General features: G+C 42.9%; 1 protein-coding gene across 2 annotated transcripts in view; it reads right to left on the bottom strand.

Annotated features, from left to right (window-relative positions):
- The window catches only part of LOC148008847 (protein MANNAN SYNTHESIS-RELATED 1-like), a 34,140-nt gene extending 24,504 nt beyond the window's left edge, over positions 1–9,636 (bottom strand). The window contains exons 1-3 of one of the 2 annotated variants that reach the window (XM_087673990.1): positions 9,217–9,636; positions 8,742–8,892; positions 8,410–8,480 (exon numbers count right to left, since the gene is read on the bottom strand). In XM_087673990.1, coding sequence (XP_087530116.1) covers positions 8,410–8,480; positions 8,742–8,892; positions 9,217–9,339 — 345 coding nt within the window. In that variant the 5' untranslated portion in view covers positions 9,340–9,636. The remainder of the gene's footprint in view (positions 1–8,409; positions 8,481–8,741; positions 8,893–9,216) is intronic. The other variant, XM_087673989.1, reaches the window with a different exon arrangement.
- Between the last annotated feature and the right edge of the window lie 10,541 nt (positions 9,637–20,177).

Below are 20,177 nucleotides of genomic sequence, written 5' to 3'. Positions count from 1 at the left end.
ATGATAGTCTAGGAAAAGAGTCGAAGGAGAGAATCATGCAAATATGGGATGAGATAGAAGAATGTGATAGGAAAGAAGAAGAAAAAGATTTATTAGATGGAGCCATAGAAAAGGTCAAGGAAAACATTGAAGAGAGAAGAGCACAACTAAGAAAGATGGGAGTCGAGCAGGATCTATTTGATGAAATGATATCACATATCTATATGCTTTGTGCGTGAATGATACATGGCATTCTTAGCTAGATACACAGCACTTTGGCTATCACATCCCAAAACTGCAGTACCCATAGACATGCCAAGATCCTTAGCAAGTTTGCTCAACCATATAGCTTCCTTAGAAGCTTCAGTAGCTGATATGTATTCAGCTTCAGTGGTACTCAGTGCAACGATGTTCTGCAACCTGGAACACCAAGAAATAGCTCCATCAGTAATTGTAAAGACATACCTGTTGGTGGACCTACGAGTGTCTAAGTCACTTGCCATGTCTGCATCACAATAACCCTGGAAACTAAGTGCATCCTGCCCATAGCAAATACTTTTTCTTTGTGTACCCTTAAGGTATCGAAGAATACACTTGACAGCCTCCCAATGTGTTTTGCCAGGATTTGACATAAACCTACTAACAACTCCCATTGCATGAGCAATGTCTGGACGAGTAGCAACCATAGCATACATAAGAGAGCCACAAGCTGATGCATAAGGAACTCCCTTCATAGCTCCACGTCATCTTTCGGGCTGTTGGCTTTGCTAAGCTTGAGATAAGGAGGTAAGGGTACCCCAAAAGGCTTAGCTTCAGCCATGTTAAATCTGTCCAGTACCTTTCCAATGTACTTTTCTTGAGATAAAAACAACAATTTCTGCATTCTATCTCTACGAATCCTCATGCCCAAAATATGTTTTTCATTTTCCAAATCTTTCATGGAGAAGGCTGATTTCAGCTGATTTTTGAGAGCATCCAAGCTAGTCTTCCTTTTCCCTAGCTAGCAACATATCATCACATACAAAACAAGTATGATGGGCCTGTCATTTGTATTCTTTTTCATGTACAAGCAATGATCTGCATGGCTGCGTGTAAACTCATGAGATAGCATAAAAGTGTCAAACGTTTTGTACCACTGCTGTGGTGCTTGCTTCAATCCATACAGGCTGTGTTTTAGTTTACACACCATTTGCTCTTTTCCAGGAACTACAAAGCCCTTGGGTTGTTTCATGTAGATTTCCTCATCAATGTCACCATGTAAGACAGCTGTTTTTACATCCATTTGATACAGCTCTAAGTCCAGTACAACAGTGAGAGCAAAAAGCACACGTAGAGTGGTCATCTTCACAATAGGTGAGAAGACCTCTTGGAAGTCAATCCCTTCCTTTTGTGTATACTCTTTCGCAACTAATCTTGCCTTGTACTTGGGTTTCCCATCAACTTTCTTTACTTTGTACACCCATTTGTTTGGAAGTGGCTTGCTTCCCTTCGGCAATGACACAAGATCCGAAGTATCATTTGCATATAGAGATTTAATCTCTTCCTACATAGCAAGCTCCCACTTATTGTTGAACTCACATGACTTGGCCTCTTTGTATGTAAGAGGCTCACCCTCATCTGTAAACATCCCATAATGCAAGGAGGGGTCAAACCTATGTGGTTTCCTTCTTACACGTGTAGACCTGCGTACCCAATGATCAACCTTTTCAAGAATTGGGTCTACATCTGGAGGTACATTATTTTCAGCATTTATCGGCTTCTGTAAGACATTTTCAGCATGCTGTTCATGCTGTACAGCACCTTCATTTTCATTTCCAGCACCTGGATTTTCATAATCAGCAAGCCTATCTTGCTGTCCGTGACCTCCTTGTGCTTCTATTTGCTGTCCATCATCATCTGGCTAAAAAATAACCGGCTGATTATCAATTTCAGCTTGTGGTACAGCACCATGAGGCTCATTTTCTGAAGTAATAGGTGGCTGCAAACTCTGAAATTTCACTTTTTTCATATCTTCATTAGAGGCTAAAGTACCTTTCAGCAATTTTGCCTCATTAAACACAACATTACGATTGGGAATAATTTTCTTGGACTGGTAACCACACTCTATAGCCAATTCATCGGCCTTTACTTCTTTTCTTCTTTCTTCTAAAACCCAAATCTTAAAACCGAGCTATGGAATACTCAATTTGGTCACCTCCATTACGAGAACTTTAGGAAGGCAACTAATGGTCACCTTGTTTGTGGATTACCGAAGATTGGGGCGAGCCATCTGCCATGTGTGCCTTGCATTTGTGACAAGTAGCATAGAGATGCAATTCTCTACAAGGCTTTGCAAAGGGCAAAGGAGCCATTGGAGCTTGTTTCATGAACCGATGAGGGCAGTGAGGGCAGAGTCCCTTAAGGGAAGTTTGTATTTTATGCTCATTGTTAATGATTTTAGCAAGATGAGATGGACGTATTTCTAAGAGTTGAAATTTGAAGCATTCTAATACTTGTAAGGATTGGTTGATCTTCCGCAAGAGGAAACTCAAGTATTGAGCTAAAACACACTTTACAACTGATTAGCATCTTTAAACAGCCCCAAAACACACTTAATTAATGAAAATGTTAAAAAACACAAAACTGGTGCATGGTTTGAGAGAGTTTCAATAGTCCCCCAAAACCCTAATTTTTGGGGCACCCTTAAACATCTATAAATAGACAGGCTACCCACCATTCAATCTCATTCTTTATGTGCAGGTTTCAGCCATCAACCTTCACCCACATGGCGGTCTACCCTTCACATCTACTACCACTCCTTCCACACCTCCTCCAATGCCTAGCGTCTTCATCCATTGCTGCACCCATTGTCTGATGCCTCACACTTGGCTGTGTTCGGCATCCTCGTTATCATCAACCCCTCTCGCTACTTGCGTTTGGACTCTACAATCCCAAGCATCAAATGGAAATCCACTCCTCTAGGCGACCTTTTGGAGCTTGGTTTGGCCCTCCCCTTCCCAGGCAACAATTGGTTGTGGCATTCCTCCTCCAAGTGGCAGGTCTATTGCTGCATTTACAGCTTCTTGCTGCCGCCCTCTACCCCGAGCATCATCCCTCTTGTCACCTCAATCTCCTGACTCCCTGGTGATCAACATTTGTATTTTCTTCGTGCACTCCAACTGGTGATCACAACACTTGGGATCCATCTCCAATGGACATCACTCTCCAACACTTCATTGCTCAGCCCTCGGGCATTTTGTACACACTTACATTCATTTACAGCATTCATTCACTTCAAAGTTTCTTCTCTATGTTTTAGTTTCGAGTTTTGCGTTTAGGGTTTGAGTTTTGCTTGTCTTTGTTTGAGTCTTTGTGCTTCAGTCTTGGTCTTACATGTGTTTCCTTAGTGCAAACCCTGGCATATCTTCACATGGTACCAGAGCCAGTGCTCTTCTGAAGAGTATCCTGCGATGATTGTGGAGGCTAGTCTTTGTGCAAGACTCATATGTGACTCGATTCTGACTCATAATGTCTCAAGCACCTTTTTCTAGGCATCCTATGATGCCCTATCAGGCTTCTCCATCATTGAAGGCTCTGAGAAGGCATTATGGTCTCGAGGAGGAGGTAGATACACCTTCATCTTTACCATCTTCTTCTTCTCATTTTGGTCATCTTACAAATGAGGAGTTTAAGGAGTACTTGCACATCATGTACAATCAGGTTTACACCCCTCCAACGAGTGCTACTACTCTGTCTAGACTAATTGGTGAGGCTGTTCATCTCCTCACCCTTAGAGGGACCATGACATTTGGCGCATCCACCAATCCATCTCCTTCATCTCAACCAAGGTTTACGTCAGGTCCGTAGAACCCTTTTGAGTCGTATGAGCCAAAACCCTCCCCTCTTTCTTCTTTTGTTGTGCACCGCTGTCCATATTCTTAATCAATTACCTACATCAGCCATGGTTGATTATGACACCTTTTGAGGCTTACTTTGGTCTCAAACTGAAAGCGTCTTATTTTAGGATGTTCGCGTGTGATGCCTATATTCACATCCCAAAGAAGCAGAGAGAAAAGTTTAAGCTGACTTCCAAAAGGCAAGTGTAACCATAGGGATACAAACTTTATGATCTCATTTCACGGAAAGTCTATGTTGGCCCAAGTGTGAAGTAATTGCACAATTAATTGAGAGAGAATGAAAGATAATGAATGAATTAATTGATGCACAATAACTCAATCACAAAATGAGAGGCAATGTATTAATGAGTGAGAGAGAATACAACACTCAAGGAGACCAAAAGAAATAATGCCACACGTATGTGCTTATGATGCACAAAGTGTCCTTTTATAATGAAAGAAACCCTAATGGCTTAACTATCACAATAAACCCTAAATAAAACCCTAACCCTGGTGTCACTTAGTGCCTCAGACATAGGGACACCAGCTGCATTTATTGACAATTTAAATGCTTAGGGAGCCCCAATAATGGATCAAAGGGCATCGAACCAACCGAGGTGTGGCATTCAATGGCAATGGCTATCAGGAAGAAGATCAGGAGCGATGGCAATGGAGGTAAGTGGCTCTAATACCACTGTTGGCCCAAGTGTAAAGTAATTGCACAATGAATTGATAGAGAATGAAAGATAATAAATGAATCAATCGATGCACAATAACTCAATCACAAAATGAGAGTCCATGTATTAATGAGTAAGAGAGAATACAATGCTCAAGGCGACCAAAAAGAATAATGCCACACTTATGTGCTAATGATGCACAAAGTGCCCTTTTATAATGAAAAGAGACCCTAACAACTTAACCATCATAGGAAACCCTAAATAAAATTTTAACCCTAGTATCACTTAATGCCTAGGACATTGGGGCAACAATTACATTTAATGACAATTTAAATACTTAGGGAGCCTGAATCATGGGTGAAAGGACATGAACATGTAGCCCATGAGATGATATACAGAGTAGACAAGTTGAAGAGTTTCTAGTTGTAGGGGGGGTGTTGAGCATCCCATACTTTGAGATCCAAGTGAGCGTTGGGCATCTAAGCTGGTGCCTTCAAAGCCTATAGCTCTTAAGGCTCCACTATCAGTGGAGGAGGAGATTGCTTCCCCACTAGATTCACCCATTGAGTCGACACTAGCAAATATTCCAACAACTTCATTAGAGGTAGAGCAATGAGAAAAGTACCGACCTCCTCCTCCTTGGTTACGTGATACTCTCCATGATACACGGATTGAGGGAGTTCTTGAGCAGTAGCAGCAGTAGGATGGCCCATAGAAATCTTGGAGGAACCAAGCACATTCCACCAAGCTTGTTTGTACTAACTATTGTTTGATGACTCATGCCATATAGGATAGGGAGTCCAGCTCCATGAAGAAGGTTTTGCAGTCATAGCATTGGAAGAAGGGTATGGAGCAAGAGTTGGAGGCTATTGAGTAGAGTGGCACTTGGAATCTTGTGCTGCAGCCCATTCATCAAAAGGTAATTGAAATTAAGTGGGTCTTCAAGACTAAAAACCACAATGATGGCACTCTGCATAAGCACAAGGCACGGCTAATTGCTAAAGAATTCGCACAGTGGCCAAGAGTGGATTTCCATGATATCTTTGCATTTGCAATTCAAATGACTATCATCAGGGCCATTCCATGTTGAGCAATCTCCTGGATTTCCCTTATCAAACAACCAAGTTTATAGGTTGAAAAAGGCCCTTTACGGCCTCAAATAGGCTCCACATGCTTGGAACCAAAAGATAGACTCATTTCTCCAAGGGAAGTTACGATATCTATAACCAGCCTTCCTCCTCAGATAGGGTAGTAAATAACTTGATTAAGTATTATTTACAATAATTAACAAATTCACAAAACTAAAATGCACACTTTACCATATAATCTTGGACATTAGACACCTTGTTGGCCCCAAAATTGGAGCCCCTTTCGGTATTTATTTAACTTAATTGAAGAAGAAGTTGATGTACAATGGGATTCACCCAATCCCTTTCGGTATTCCAACTCCCCTTGCTGTCCAAAATGACCAACAAGTCTTCAATCTGATTTGCCCCTTGATTCGGGCAATCAATTGGCCTTCACCTGCTTTAATGGAGATGGAAAATGCCCCAAATTCATTGATTTGCTGGTCCCTCCATCTGAATTTGACTGAAACTGCTTCAATCCTATTGAATCCAAGTCTTGGAGCTTCCAATTTCTAGCACGCTTCCCAAGGATGCTGCTAAACCCCAATTTTTGTTATAGATTAGGGTTTACAACAAAGAAATCTGAAATTTCTCAGCCTCTTGTGATCTCAATGCTATAATCTTCAAAGCAAGGCTGTAGAAAGGCGGGGAGATGAGAGAGAATGCTGAGGAGAGAGAAAATTCAAGCTTTCATTGAGAAGAACTGAAAAAAATCTATCATTTACTACTCTTGCCTTGTCTCAACAGCTTGTAGATGCAAAAAACTAAAGAAAATCGGTCATTTATTACTGCTGCCCTGTCTCAACAGCCTGTAGATGCTGTCACCTGCTATTGATTGGTCTTCTCCTACCCCTAGCTGCCTCAGAAGGTCCTCCAATGGCTGCAAATCAGACCAACAGCATCTCCTTCCCCTGCCTTGCGGGCTAAATCCACTAAAAATTCCTCACCAGCCTCTAAAGACGTTTTTCAGTCTTGTATGGGCATTTTTGATAAGTAACAACCTTCCCAAATGGTTTTTCTAGCATTATACATAATTAAATATTATTTTCAGTCTTCAAATGCTAAAAATTAATCTAATAATTATTTTGGTGCCCTGAAAAATAATCTAATTGGCCAATAATTAAATTAGCTAGGCAACTTCCATTCCTGAGTGTCTCTGCACCATCTTTGACCATCAGATTGGTGTTAAGTACCATTAAAAGCCACTTCTCTAGTGTCACCACAACTGACACTTATAGCCAAATGAATGACCTAGACCAACAACTCACACCAAATACCACCAAGTACCTGTGCGGCATAACTTATAAAAACTTTTGCCTTTGACATCCCATGATTTCCTCGGATCCCGGGCTCATAAATTTACTCTAATCCCAATTACACCACATGTCAAAAATACATATCCTCATGATAGTATCAATGTTCCTCTACTGATCTCCGATTGTGGATCCACACATCAACTAGAAGCCATGCTTTCTTTGTGCTTTATGTGGAAGATTTATCTTGACAAGTGACCGTGACCAAAAGATCAAGCAAACGAAGAAGATACTACATGAGATGTTCGAGATGACAGACATGCGACTTCTCCACTTCTTTCTAGGTCATGAGATTTGGTAGACTCTGAGAGGGATTTTAATATTGTTGCACTACCACTTAAAAGAGGTGTGTAACCACTCATAAGTGATTCGCTACCACTTAGAAGTGCTACGCTACCAATCATGAATTTTTTGCTTCACTTAAGATTACTTACAATTGTTTCACCGTAATGCACTACTTACAATCCCTTTGCCATAGTGTGTTACCACTTACACTATGCAAGTGCCGCAGCATGTGTGAGAGCTTTTGACCATCTTCGAGATGAAGGGGTGTTTATCAATTTTCTCTCCCATGGGTCTGTACTGAAAGGCTATGGTCCATGTCAATTCACCGATGGCAAATGCTACCTACTACTAACTGTTGATTGGGTCATTGATACGACTCCTAAATACTCTAATTAATTTGTGCTTTGTTGTAGGTTTGCTTGGAGGGTTTATGAGTGAACCCAAGCTAGTTCATTGGTAGGCTGCTACGAGGATTTTGTGGTTCCTGAGGGAAATCCATGACCTAGGTATTTATTATAATGTTAGGTCATGAGTCTATTAAGATACAAGATTTGATTTGGACAAAGGTTGTTTCAACAAAGTTGATTTTCCTTTCAGCAAGGTGCAAACTTGCCAAGTAACATCATTGGTTTAGTTCGTGTTCATTACATATAGGGTCCCAATTGAGTTGCATCTATTCATTTGAGCCCACCAAGTCTTTGGAATACCAAAGTGCCTTCATCTTAAGGATTCTTGATTTGGATAACTTGATTGATTGTCCGTCATTTGGGTGCCTAGCCATTTGTGTCCACTTGTATGGCAACCCACTTGCATCTGTGCACAGACACCCTTTAGTCTCACACATTATTCATCAATACTAAAGTGTTTCCTCCATCTCTCCCATTTCTTGATTGCCTTCACTTGTTTATTTTGGTATACCAGTGTCTATCCCACTAAATCTTTTAGGTTCATTTTGTTTCCAACATGTCACATAGGGGTTGATGAGATAGTGTCCACCTCTATTTTGGTCATGAGGGATTGTTTAAATATCTCCCATGTACTGTGGGAGTTACGAAGGTTCACTAACATTTTGCTGCTTGGTCAAATCAAACAAAAGACAGTCAAAAAAGCATGTTACAAAAACTTCATCCAGCACACTTAACATCTTGTGTACCTGCATTCGGTGATACTGCGGGCCATTTGACAGCACGACCAGCACATAACCCCAAGTCTTCCCCTCTCTAGCTGCAAGAAGGGCCAAAATTCAAAGTTCAAACCTTTGTTTCTAAGAATGTACTTTTTTTGAAGCTAAGGTGCCAGTTTTCAAGCAAGGAATCCAATAAAGAATGATTGCCACTATACAAGTAGTTCAAATTCGCAACTAATAAAACAACACACCCTACCCCCATGTGTGTGCACACAGACAAACAGAAACTTTCAAGGTAATGTGCAGAATGTGTGCAGCATTGACAGTAAGTACTATTCAACATGTGAAAAGATGCTTGCCCTTGATAAACCTGCTCCAACATGGATGAAGCACAGGTCCTGGTTGCCCCCACAACTCTTCTGGGGTCTCATCTTGTACTACCATTTTGGCAGGCTTGCCAGTGTGCTCTCCAAATATATGATGTCCTGCTGAGACCATCAAAGCAGTTTCCTGCACAGGCAACATGCAACCATTTCCTGACCATAATCACTAAATTTTTTATAGGCTTCTTGAAAGATCTAAGGTTTTAGACACTCTGAAAAACACGTGCATTTCAGGCTTTCAGATCTCTGAAAAGTTTAAAATTGAGCGCTCTCTCTCTCTCTCTCTCTCTCTCTCTGAGGACCATAATCACTCAATTTTTGATACACTCCTTGAAGGATTAAGGTTTCAAGCACCCTAAAAAACACGTACATTTAAGCCGTTCAGCTCTCTGAAAAGCTTTGATGTCAGTACTCTCTCTCTCTCTCTCTCTGTGTAAGTGTGACAGGATACCTCGGGGCTGTTGAGGAGCTCTGTCGCAGGGGAGAGAGGCCCATTGCCGATCAGGTTGAGCAGCATGACCAGCATGCCGATGCTCAAGGCTGCACCACAAATCTGCTTCGAATCAACCTGCATGATCACACCTCTTTCAAAACCCCGCGATGGCGCACAAATGCCTATTCAAATGCCTTCTCCGGAGTACAGGCTCCATTCCTGAGGACTTTCATGCATGTGTAATTTCTTATGAGAGATAATTGCCCTTTGCGATTTCCAAAGTTGCTTGATCTGTGAAGTTCTCGTGATACAATTTCCCTTTCGAGATATTCAAATCTGCAATTTCCAAAGCTGCTCGATCTCTCTATGCTCATGGTGACCGTTGACACGGATCAGGATTCAACATTACTCTATTGTCCTTGAATACTCTCTGACATCAATGCTAATGATTCTTTTATTAACTTTTAATGTTAGATGATAGATCTATCTAACTCTTAGGCAATAGCTATTAGCATGTACCAAGTTCCAACCCAAGGTCAATTGGCAACTAGTGGTGAAGCATGTTTCGAGGCGGAAGGCCTATGTTGTAAGTTGTAACTCCCACTTTTGCTAGACATTGTAAAAGAGGCCAAAAGTCAATGTGGTCATCAAAGGTGTTATTCATCCCTTGGCAATGATGTGAGCCCCAGTTGCTATGATATGGTTTCTCATGGCAAACTTGTTGGAGTTCACTTAAATTTTCACCTCTCAATTACCCGCCTATGCTCTAAGTGTTCAAGTTCTAAGACCCTGAAAAATAAGAAGTTATGATGGGCATATCACATTGGTAGGGTTCTCATGGCAAACTTGTTGGAGTCCACTTAAATTTACACCTCTCAATTACCCGCCTATGCTCTTAAGTGTTCAAGTTGTAAGACCCTAAAAAATAAGAAGTTATGATGGCCATATCACATTGGTAGGGTTCTTAGTTAAACACTACATGAGGTTTAACTTTTTAGACTAAATGGTTACGAGATGGCTAAATGGATTTGACCATAGGGTCAAGTGGAAAGAGATAAGGGCCAAGGCACTCGCACCTTCTACACTCATTGTTCTCCATCCACCATTCATCCAAATCACTATTGAAGCTCATCGAAGCTACTTGGAAGCTAAGACCTAAACCCACCAATTCCCTTGATTAAGTGGGATATGTGAAACCATTTTATGGCAATGTGCAAGGGCTAGGTATCAATTATAAATTTTGATTATCCATAGAATATCATAGAATACGAAAACATAGAACCATTGCCAAACAAATAACTCAATACTCTAAAGGCAAGGGGTAGGCATATCAATCAAAAAACATGCTGATGATACTCTAACATCTACAAAATCTCTAATAAGTGCCTTCATAGGCAAAAATCCCTAGAATCCTAAACTATGAGATGGCAAATCATCTTCAAAGACATGAGAGATAGCATAAAAGAGCACCCTACAAAAATCCATAGAGCATTGCATCTATACCAACATCCTACACATAAGAACCACAAGAAACATGTTTATGAATTTGCTCCATTTTACCCTATTTGTTGTGAAGCACAAGGAGAGTCTTCATGGTCCATCTGCATCCAGTAGAAAATAACACATCAGGTTGCCAATTGTTACTGTCCTTCCTACAGCACAGAGGAGTGGAAAATGGAAAAAATGGAAATTGCAAAAAAGGCGCAGGATAAAAGCAGAAAAAGGTGCCTTGACCAGTAACCAGTCCCTGAAAAATTTAAATGTTCGGGCACAACCCTCAGAAAGCCGCGGTGTTGGCCCGAGACAACAAAAGAGAAAAAGGGCGCACCATTAAAATGTGGGAGCGCCCCCGAATCTTTGTAAAAGAGTGCCAGGCTCACTCCTGTGCAAAGTGTACGCATTAGTTGGGAATAGGATAAATTAGAATGGTGGGAAATGGGAAAAAGGGCCTAGGCTACGGCCGGCCATGTAAAAGAGGGAAAAGGGGATGACCGCCCAAAAAGGATTTAGGGCTTTGTATATAAAGTTGAAAAGTGAATGAGAAGCTCATTCTTTGGTGTGTGGCAAAAAAAGTCTTCTTTTTCCTCTCTTCTTCTCTCCTTCTTGCTTGTGTGTGCTTTTGAGAGAGGAAGTGTGAGAGTGTGAGGGAGTGAGTGTGTGTGAGAGTGAGGGATCAAGAGGGTGAAGCTCTTCACCATCTCCTCTCCTCTTCTTCTCTTCTCTTCTCTTCGCTTATCTTCTCTTCTCTTCTCTTGCGCGCGCGGCTATGGAGGATGGAGCTTGGAGATGGAGGAGGCTTGAGGATGCTTGAGCTAGCATCAAGAAACGTGGAGCTACCGGAGTGCAAGAGAGAGGAGGGTACTCGATCGAGCATCAAGGTAAGCTCATTACACTCGTAGGATCGACGGCGCGTCGGCTAGGTGAGAGATAGCCATTAGAGCTCACTTGGAACGCTTGAAACAATAAGCGGTCCGTGGGTCTTGGCGGTTGAGCGAAAGCGCCCACATTTTGGTTCCGTTGTTGCCGGGACCAACGGATTCAAGCTTGAGCACTTGCGCGCCTCATATCGAGCATCGAAGTAGGGTATTCATCCCCGAAACAGAGCTTGAGATAGGTAGGAAGTTGGATGTTTTTTATCTTCAAAACAGGTAAGTATTTTGGGATATTCTGGTTGTTTGATGATTGGAAAACATGGAGAAATTAGTTCAGTATTTTGCTTTCGATTTATGTTGTGTTTAGAGTAGGTTAACAGTAGGAAATCACACCCGAGAGGCATAGGATTTGGTGCTGTAAAACAGGGAGAAAATCGGGGAATACAGGGGAAAAATGGAGGAAATGCGCATTTGAATGTGTAGGAATCGCTAGGAGAGTGATCTGTAGCATCCGGGGAATGACCAACAGGGTTATAAGTTCTGGAGGGGCAAGGGAATCCTCATTTGCAACGAGCTGAGTGAGAGAGAGAGAGAGAGCTAGAGCTTGGACAACCGTTCAATCGATCAGGGCACGGAGTGACGTTGCATTCGGCGATCCCCAGGTACATCGATCTCTCCCCCACCACTCTAATATCATTACTAGTGAATTTTGTGGTCTATAGTCATCGATATCTTGAGATTTTGGACGAATCTGTGCTCGAAAGTTCGTCGGGCCGGCGGAATCGGACACCCGACTCAGTGTCCGATTCTCAGAATCAGACGTCTGATTTTGAGACTCGACGCTCGGACAACCGTCCGATCGGACCAACCCGTCTGACTCGGACACTCGGACGCTCGGACCAACCCCGTCCGATCGGACGAATTAGGACACGTCAGCAATCGGACCACCCTGTTCGGTCCGATTCCCAGAATCGGACCAGCCCATAATCGGACCAGTCCATAATCGGACCACCCAGAATCGGACACTCAGACCAACCCCGTCTGATCTAACCACTTATCCGATTTTTGAAAATCGGACATCTAACCTCCATCCGATTCTGAGACTCGGACTGCCCAAACTCGAACCCACCTGGTCCGATTCCCAAAATCGGACCACTAATAAATCGGACCACTGGTAAATCGGACGTCCGATTCCCAGAGTCAGACACACAAAAAAAAAGGAAAAAATATCAAAACTTGACCCCACGAGCGACTGAAAGCTTAACCTGCTCCAGGACAACATGGCGAACGCCTTGTAGGTAGTTCCCGACATAGGAGTCAAGACCAAGGGACAGGGGGACAGTGCTGGAGTACTCCCCAGCGACCTAACACATTGAGAACGGAAACCCAATCGGAGGACCTGTGATCGACCCCCCTAGTGAACGATAAGAAGCAGCGCTGACCCTAGAACCCACTAGAATGGCCAGAACTTGAGCAACAAAGCCTATCAGGCCCGAAACGAGCGAGAGTGAGTAAGACGCCGAGGAATTGCTTGCGGCACTCACATTGAATTTCCACACTTGAAGTACACTCAAGAAAGCTGAAAGCCTGATTGGGCACAAGTGCACGAGAACCGACGCACTCACCGAGTGACCATAAATTGAGGGTTGTATTCAATAATCAAAGGAACTCACTCAGATAAATCACTCCAGGAACCCACCAATAGAAGAGGACCCAAGACATAGACAAACAAGTGAAGTGCAGGGTAGGACCAAGCAAGGAGCGCCAACGACGAGGATCTGTCTCAAGACTATTCAACCTGATCGACAGCGCAATGGGGCGTAAGAATTCGACCATGACGGAAGAAAGCTCAGACCATCGGTCTAATGAGGAGCTCGATTTGAGTATATTCCCAAATGCTATACAGCAGATGGTAAGCAATTACGACGCGCATGCCCGATACGAGCACCGCGGCAGGACAGCAGACGCAATTATTGCAGACCTAAAGACCAGGGATGTTTTGAGAGCACCTGGGAGTGAACCTACTTTGCGCAGGTCTACCAGAGCTAGGTATCCTGTGGATAGGCTGAAATATGATGGATTTATTCACTATGCATATATGGTCAAAGTGATACACGAACCAGAACCCACTTCTTTTGAGCAAGCCATGGGAAAAGAAAAATGGGAGAAAGCCATGGATGAAGAAATGGATGCCTTGGAAGCAAATGCTACATGGGAATTGGTACCTTTGCCTAAAGATAAGAATGCAATTGGTTGTAAGTGGGTTTATAAGGTGAAGCACAATGCAGATGAATCTGTGAATAGATACAAGGCAAGATTAGTAGTCAAGGGGTATGCACAAATATATGGCATTGATTATGAAGAAACATTCAGTCCAGTTGCAAGGATGGCAACCGTAAGAGCAGTCATTGCTATGGCTGCATCAAAGGGATGGTCTTTACATCAGATGGATGTAAAGAATGCCTTCTTGCATGGTGATTTGCAAGAAGAGGTCTATATGGAGCAGCCACCAAGTTATGTGCATGTTGTTCATCCTGAGTTTGTTTGCAGGTTGAAGAAAGCCTTGTATGGCTTGAAGCAAGCACCTAGAGCATGGTCTGACAAGATAGGACAGTATCTTGTCACTATTGGCTTTCAGATTTCCAAGGCAGATTTCTCACTTTATGTGAGAAAAACAGAGAAAGATATTATGCTCCTTGTCATTTATGTTGATGATTTGATTATGACAAGTGACAGTGATGAAGATATCCTTCATGTGAAAATGCTATTGAAGCAGAAGTTTGAGATGAAGGATTTGGGAGAGCTGCGTTATTTCTTGGGCATTGAGGTGATTAGATCACCAAGTGGGATACGGCTCTTGCAGAGGTAGTATGGATTGGACATGCTGTCCAAATATGGGATGACAGGCTGTAAGCCTATTTCATTTTCTTTGGAGCAAAATGTGAAGCTGAGCACAGATGCAGGTGAGCTTCTAGAAGACCCTACTATGTACAAACGTATAGTAGGAAGTTTGATTTATATGACTATTACCAGGCCAGATTTGAGCTATGTTGTTGGATTGGTAAGTCAATTTATGCAGGCTCCAAGGAAACCGCATTTAGATGCGGCTAGACGCATACTCAGGTATGTGAAGTCCACATTGTAGTATGAACTATTTTATGAGACTAGGGTTCATATACAGTTGCATGGATACACTGATGCTGATTGGGCTGGTAGTATTTGTGATAGACGATCTACCAATGGGTATGTGTTCTCTTTTGGGAGTGCTGCAGTCACTTGGAGCAGCAAGAAACAGCCTACAATTGCCTCGTCGAGCACAGAGGCTGAGTACAGGGATGCAGCAATGGCTGCATGTGAGGTAGCTTGGTTGCATAAGCTACTTTATGATATGCATCAGCCTACAGATGGGCCAGTTGTCATTTATTGTGACAACATGAGCAGTATATACTTGGAAAATAACCCAGTCTGTCATGCTAGAACAAAGCACATTGAGGTGCTTTATCACTATGTGCGGGAGAGGGTTTTACTAGGTCTTTTTGATCTAGTTTATGTCAGCACAGAGGATCAGGTAGCTGACATATTTACGAAAGCATTGGGCGCAGAGAAGCTGCGCAAGTTCAGAGACCTGCTTGGTGTGCAGGAATTGGAATTGAGCTCGAGGGGGAGTGTTGAGATATCGAGCTCCACTCCTGATATGCCAGGATGACTGTTGTGCATTTATGTCACCGACTTGTCAGTTGCAGATGCGGTTGGTACACCGTCCATGAATAATAGCTAGATGAAAGCTATCCTTATCTACTCTAGTTCGTGGCTCAGTTAGTATGCCACCTTAGTTAGTTGAGTTTGGTTTGAGACCCATATATAGGGTTCTTCTATTTCTTTGTACTAGAGTTCTTTTGGCTTACACAACTAAGAAGAGGAAAATTGTTTTCAGCCTCCATCTTTGTGTGTATTCCCCCATTGTGCAAGCAAGAAAGCTACAATTGAGACTCCTTCCTTCTCTCCCACAATCGTGACACATTAGTGGTAATACATATAAGCAGCTTCTTTAATTAACCTATTAGCCACATGTTCCTTTACGTAATTTCATGCACTAACATGAAAACAATTCCAACAAGTTCCTTGGAAGTAAACTTTATATTAATATTTTAGCTAAGATACAAGTTTCATCCATAGGACCTTTTTTGTGATCCGTAAGGATGCATTTTATTTTCCTCCAAGTTTTTTCCCTTGCACTAGTAACAAGGCCTCGAGATTCCATCTCAATTTCACATAGATCATTTGAGTAGGACCCAGAGGCAAGGAATTTATAGCCATAAAGTCCCCCATGGCATCCAAGCATCCTCCTACATTCAAACTAATCTACGGAGATACCTCTCGTGGTGGGTCCAGTCCATATTCCCATCACGCTTATTTAGAACCCCCTTGTATAGGGTTGGCAGCCAGCTGGGGGTGGTTTGGCGCATGCCCTCCATAAATTTAACCCAAATTTCAAGTTGATCCTAGTGGGTTCATCGGCCACAAACGTTCCATTGTGAGGCAAACTCGAGAAACCCCAGGCAACAAACCCTGTAACATTCCATGGGAGTGCCAAGTGATGTCACTTAGATTTATCTCTCAATGGACTGCTAAAAATGTGCCTGGTATGCTAACAGGTGGGCACATTACATCTCTCTCCCCCCACTATCTCTTTTCCCTCCATGTAAACTACATGGTAGTGGCCCACCAACTCTTGCCGCCTAGGCTGGAGGAGAGGGCCCCCATCATGCCCTCCCCCCCATATAACACTCCTTTCCCCCTATAAACCCCCCCTTTTTAAGCAAAGGATGCCACCTTTTTTTCCCCCTGCTGGGAGGGAGGGAGGGAGGGAGGGAGGGAGGGAGGGAGAGAGGGGGGAAGGAGAGAGAGAGAGAGAGAGAGAGAGAGAGAGAGAGAGAGAGAGAAGAAGGATCAAGGAGTTCCTCTCCTCCTCTTCTTGGAGAGGAGTCATGAACACCCTCCCTTCCTCACTATTTCCGCAAGAAGTGACCAGATTCAAGTGGCCCTAATGGCCTTTTGTGATTATTTGATGGCATCAGTAGCACGGGGCTACTATGGGGGGGCCGTGATGGGGGCCCTCTCCTCCAGCCTGTGTAGCAAGAGTTGGGCCACTACCATGTAGTTTACATGGAGGGAAAAGAGATAGTGGGGAGAGAGAGATGTAGCATGCGTGCTGTCAGCATACCAGGCACGTTTTTAGTGGTCCATTGAGAGATGAATCTAAGCGACACCGCCCAGCACTCCATGGAATGTTACGGGGTTTGTCGCCTAGGTTTCTCGAGTCTACCTCGCAATAGAGCATTCGTAGTCAAACCCACTAGGATCGACCTGAAATCTTAGTTCCTAGTGGTCAAGGTCTCCTGACAGTATTCTAGCGTTTGGTCCTGGACATCCTACTTTGCGCAAAGACACCCAAGCCGAAGCAAACCCATGCTATACTTGGTTCAAAGAGAATGGAAAATGAGAGGGATGCACCACTCAACCTCTCTATCATATTGCATAGTCCCATTCCAATCCCCTAAAATGGCATGAATTGGGCTCTAACCTAGCACTGCCTAAAGGTCACTAAACGATGGTAAAACCTTGTGAGAAGCCTCCCAGTTTTTTGGGACCACCCTGCCATAGGATGGACCCGTCAGGAGTTCCGCCCACCCGCTTCCTTTGATAGCTTTAGTTTCTAATTAGGTCCTATCACATTTATGTGTGACATTCAAAATCAGCTTCCTTAATTAGGCCTTTTAGGGAATAGGGTTTGTTCACGTAATTTATGGCACAAACACGAATACAAGTTCAATATAAGCTCAATCAAATTCCTTAACTTATCTTCACGTAATCTTTGTCTCCTACCCATATAGGAGAAATTATGTATTCCCTTCTCTCTGACAAAAGTACCCTGTCCAAATAAATTCCACCCATTATCTAGAATAGGATCTTCCAATGCCCTAGACGTTGGGCTCATGGCAGTCTACATTCCGCACTAGGCAAGGGATGTGTCCAGAGCTCCACCTAACCACCCCAAGTGACCTAGGAGTGAGACACAACTTTCGTGGTTGGCCTTTTCACCTCTGGACCTTCAGCCTGTGAATCGAGTAGTGCCCTCTCGGATTAATCCACGGTGCAATCTTGGAGATGATCCACCCATGCAAAATATCCTTTCTTTATTAATCCAATTAAGCACAATCAAGGCAAGTAGCCTAGTATCATCTTCCAAGAAAACATTATTTTATTTTCCAATGGCAACTTGTTATCACTAACCCTTACCACACATTTACCATGAAACACAAGCACTTGGAATAACCATCCAAATCACATCCAACAATCTGTTTAATGAAAAAGTATTTAGGATGTTAATCAATCATAAAAAACAATGGTATCCTTTTCCAAACATTGCAGGAATAGTCGCGATAACCTTTCCATCGCGTATTTGATCTCCCCCTTGGGATCTAAGCAATTTCATGCAAATTTTACTTACTTTGGCTAAGGCACATGCTAAGGTCTCATAAAACTATGCAAGAATGTAAATTCTATTGAGCACTTATATTGATTGATAACCTAACCTTATTCTCAGCAAGTATGAAAGCATCAGTCTTTCCTTTGCCTCAGGTTTCCCTAACATATTGAGCTCTATGCTTGCCTTTGAGACCCAGAGTTATCTGTATCTAGCCCAATCCCCAAATTTGGATTGATAAACATAGTGGTTATCGGGCGGATCCCAAGGCATCTTAGTCTTTAATCCTTATTATCATTGTTTGTACTAGTTAAGCACAACATCAAGATTCCCAATCTATCAGCATGAGCTATTAGCGAGAGCTTGGGCAAAGGTCTAGAGCTTAGAAAATGATTCTCTTCTAGAATAAGTTGCTTGCCATGTAATCCATCAAACATGCGAGTTGCGACATATACCTTCTAAGTGATGAAAAATGCACCTACTATTGTGAGGACGGGAATGCTTGAGTCATATATTTATGAATTCATCGTATAGCATCTAAATACAATGGACTTCTCTTGATATGCGCATTTGGGGAATTCAGTCTTTCGAATACTTGCGATGTAGTTTATTCTTTTTAATGTCCTATTCTCGTATGGCATAATACGGGTCTAATGCATCTCATGAAAGAATAAAAGCAAGAATTTATCAATTTGGAAATACATTACTTACAACCGGTACTGCTGTTAGATGGGCAGTGATGTCCTCGCTCGATGCCTTTGTTTCGGGATTGCCATTTGCATGTGACATCTTCCACTTGGGGGCCATTCTCGATCTTCATCTTCCTTGGACGTGAATCACACAAGCCTTCTATGCTTTTTTTCTTGATTAGCAAGCCAAATTTAGGAAGAGAAATAAATTGTGGTGGGGGATAATTTCACGGAAAAGGGGAGTAGGTGTGTGTGGCAACCCTCTAAGGAGGGGAAGAGAAGGAGATCCTTCTCAAGGGTTCTCTCTCTCTCTCTCTCTCTCTCTCTCTCTCTCTCTCTCTCTAGCAAAGCCCGGGGGGTCCACTAGGGTTTACCATATGGTACCACGTGAGTGTAAGGGAGGGGGGTTATTTAAGGGAAGGAAGGTACATTTTATAAGGTAAGGTCCCATAAATAGGGGGTAGGTAAGGGGTTTCTTGCACACAGGTGACGTCTCCTTATTACTACTAGTGAATCCCCCGTGCAGCAAAGGGGGACAAGGAGGTGGCATCCTTTTTCACTTAAGGGAGGTTTTATGAGGGTAAGGGGGTATTATGTGGGTGGGGAAAGAATGAAGTAGTGTCCACCTGATTCCTTACAATGGGGGGGTTATAAAGGGGAGAGGAGGGCTATTATGGGGGGGGGGGGGGGGGAGGTGGTGGAAGAGGTCGAATGGTAGTGGTGGTGGTGTTTGCCACCTCTTACGGTGTGCATAGCGACAAGCAGACTATTCGAAGTGTCAAGATTGTGGGAGAGAAGGAAGGAGTCTCGCTTGAAGCTTTCTTGCTTGCACAATGAGGGAAGACACACAAGGGTGGAGGCTGAAAACAGTTTTCCTCTTCTTAGTTGTGTAAGCCAAAAGAACTCAAGTACTAAGAAATAGAAGAACCCTAGATATGGGTCTCAAACCAAACTCAACTAACTAAGGTGGCATACTAACTGAGCCACGAACTAGAGTAGATAAGGATAGCTATCATGTAGCTATTATTCAGGGGCGGTGTACCAACCGCATTTGCAACTGACAAGTCGGTGACATAAATACACAACAGTCACCCTGGTGTATCACGAGTGGAGCTCGATATCTCAACACTCCCCCTCGAGCTCAATCCCAATTCCTGTACACCAAGCAGGTCTCTGAACTTGCGCAGCTTCTCTACGCCCAATGCCTTCGTGAATATGTCAGCTACCTGATCCTCTGTGCTGACATAAACTAGATCAATAAGACCTAGTAAAACCCTCTCTCGCACATAGTGATAATGCACCTCAATGTGCTTTGTTCTAGCATGATAGACTGGGTTATTTGCCAAGTGTATACTACTCATGTTGTCACAATAAATGACAACTGGTCCATCTGTAGACTGATGCATATCATAAAGTAGCTTATGCAACCAA

Source organism: Lygodium microphyllum, unplaced genomic scaffold (assembly GCF_053477565.2).
Source record: "Lygodium microphyllum isolate KBCC unplaced genomic scaffold, Lygodium_microphyllum_v1.1.10 scaffold_63, whole genome shotgun sequence".
Classification (NCBI taxonomy): domain Eukaryota; kingdom Viridiplantae; phylum Streptophyta; class Polypodiopsida; order Schizaeales; family Lygodiaceae; genus Lygodium; species Lygodium microphyllum.
The sequence above is the reverse complement of the archived record's forward strand: the minus strand, read 5'-3'. Positions and strand labels throughout refer to the sequence as shown.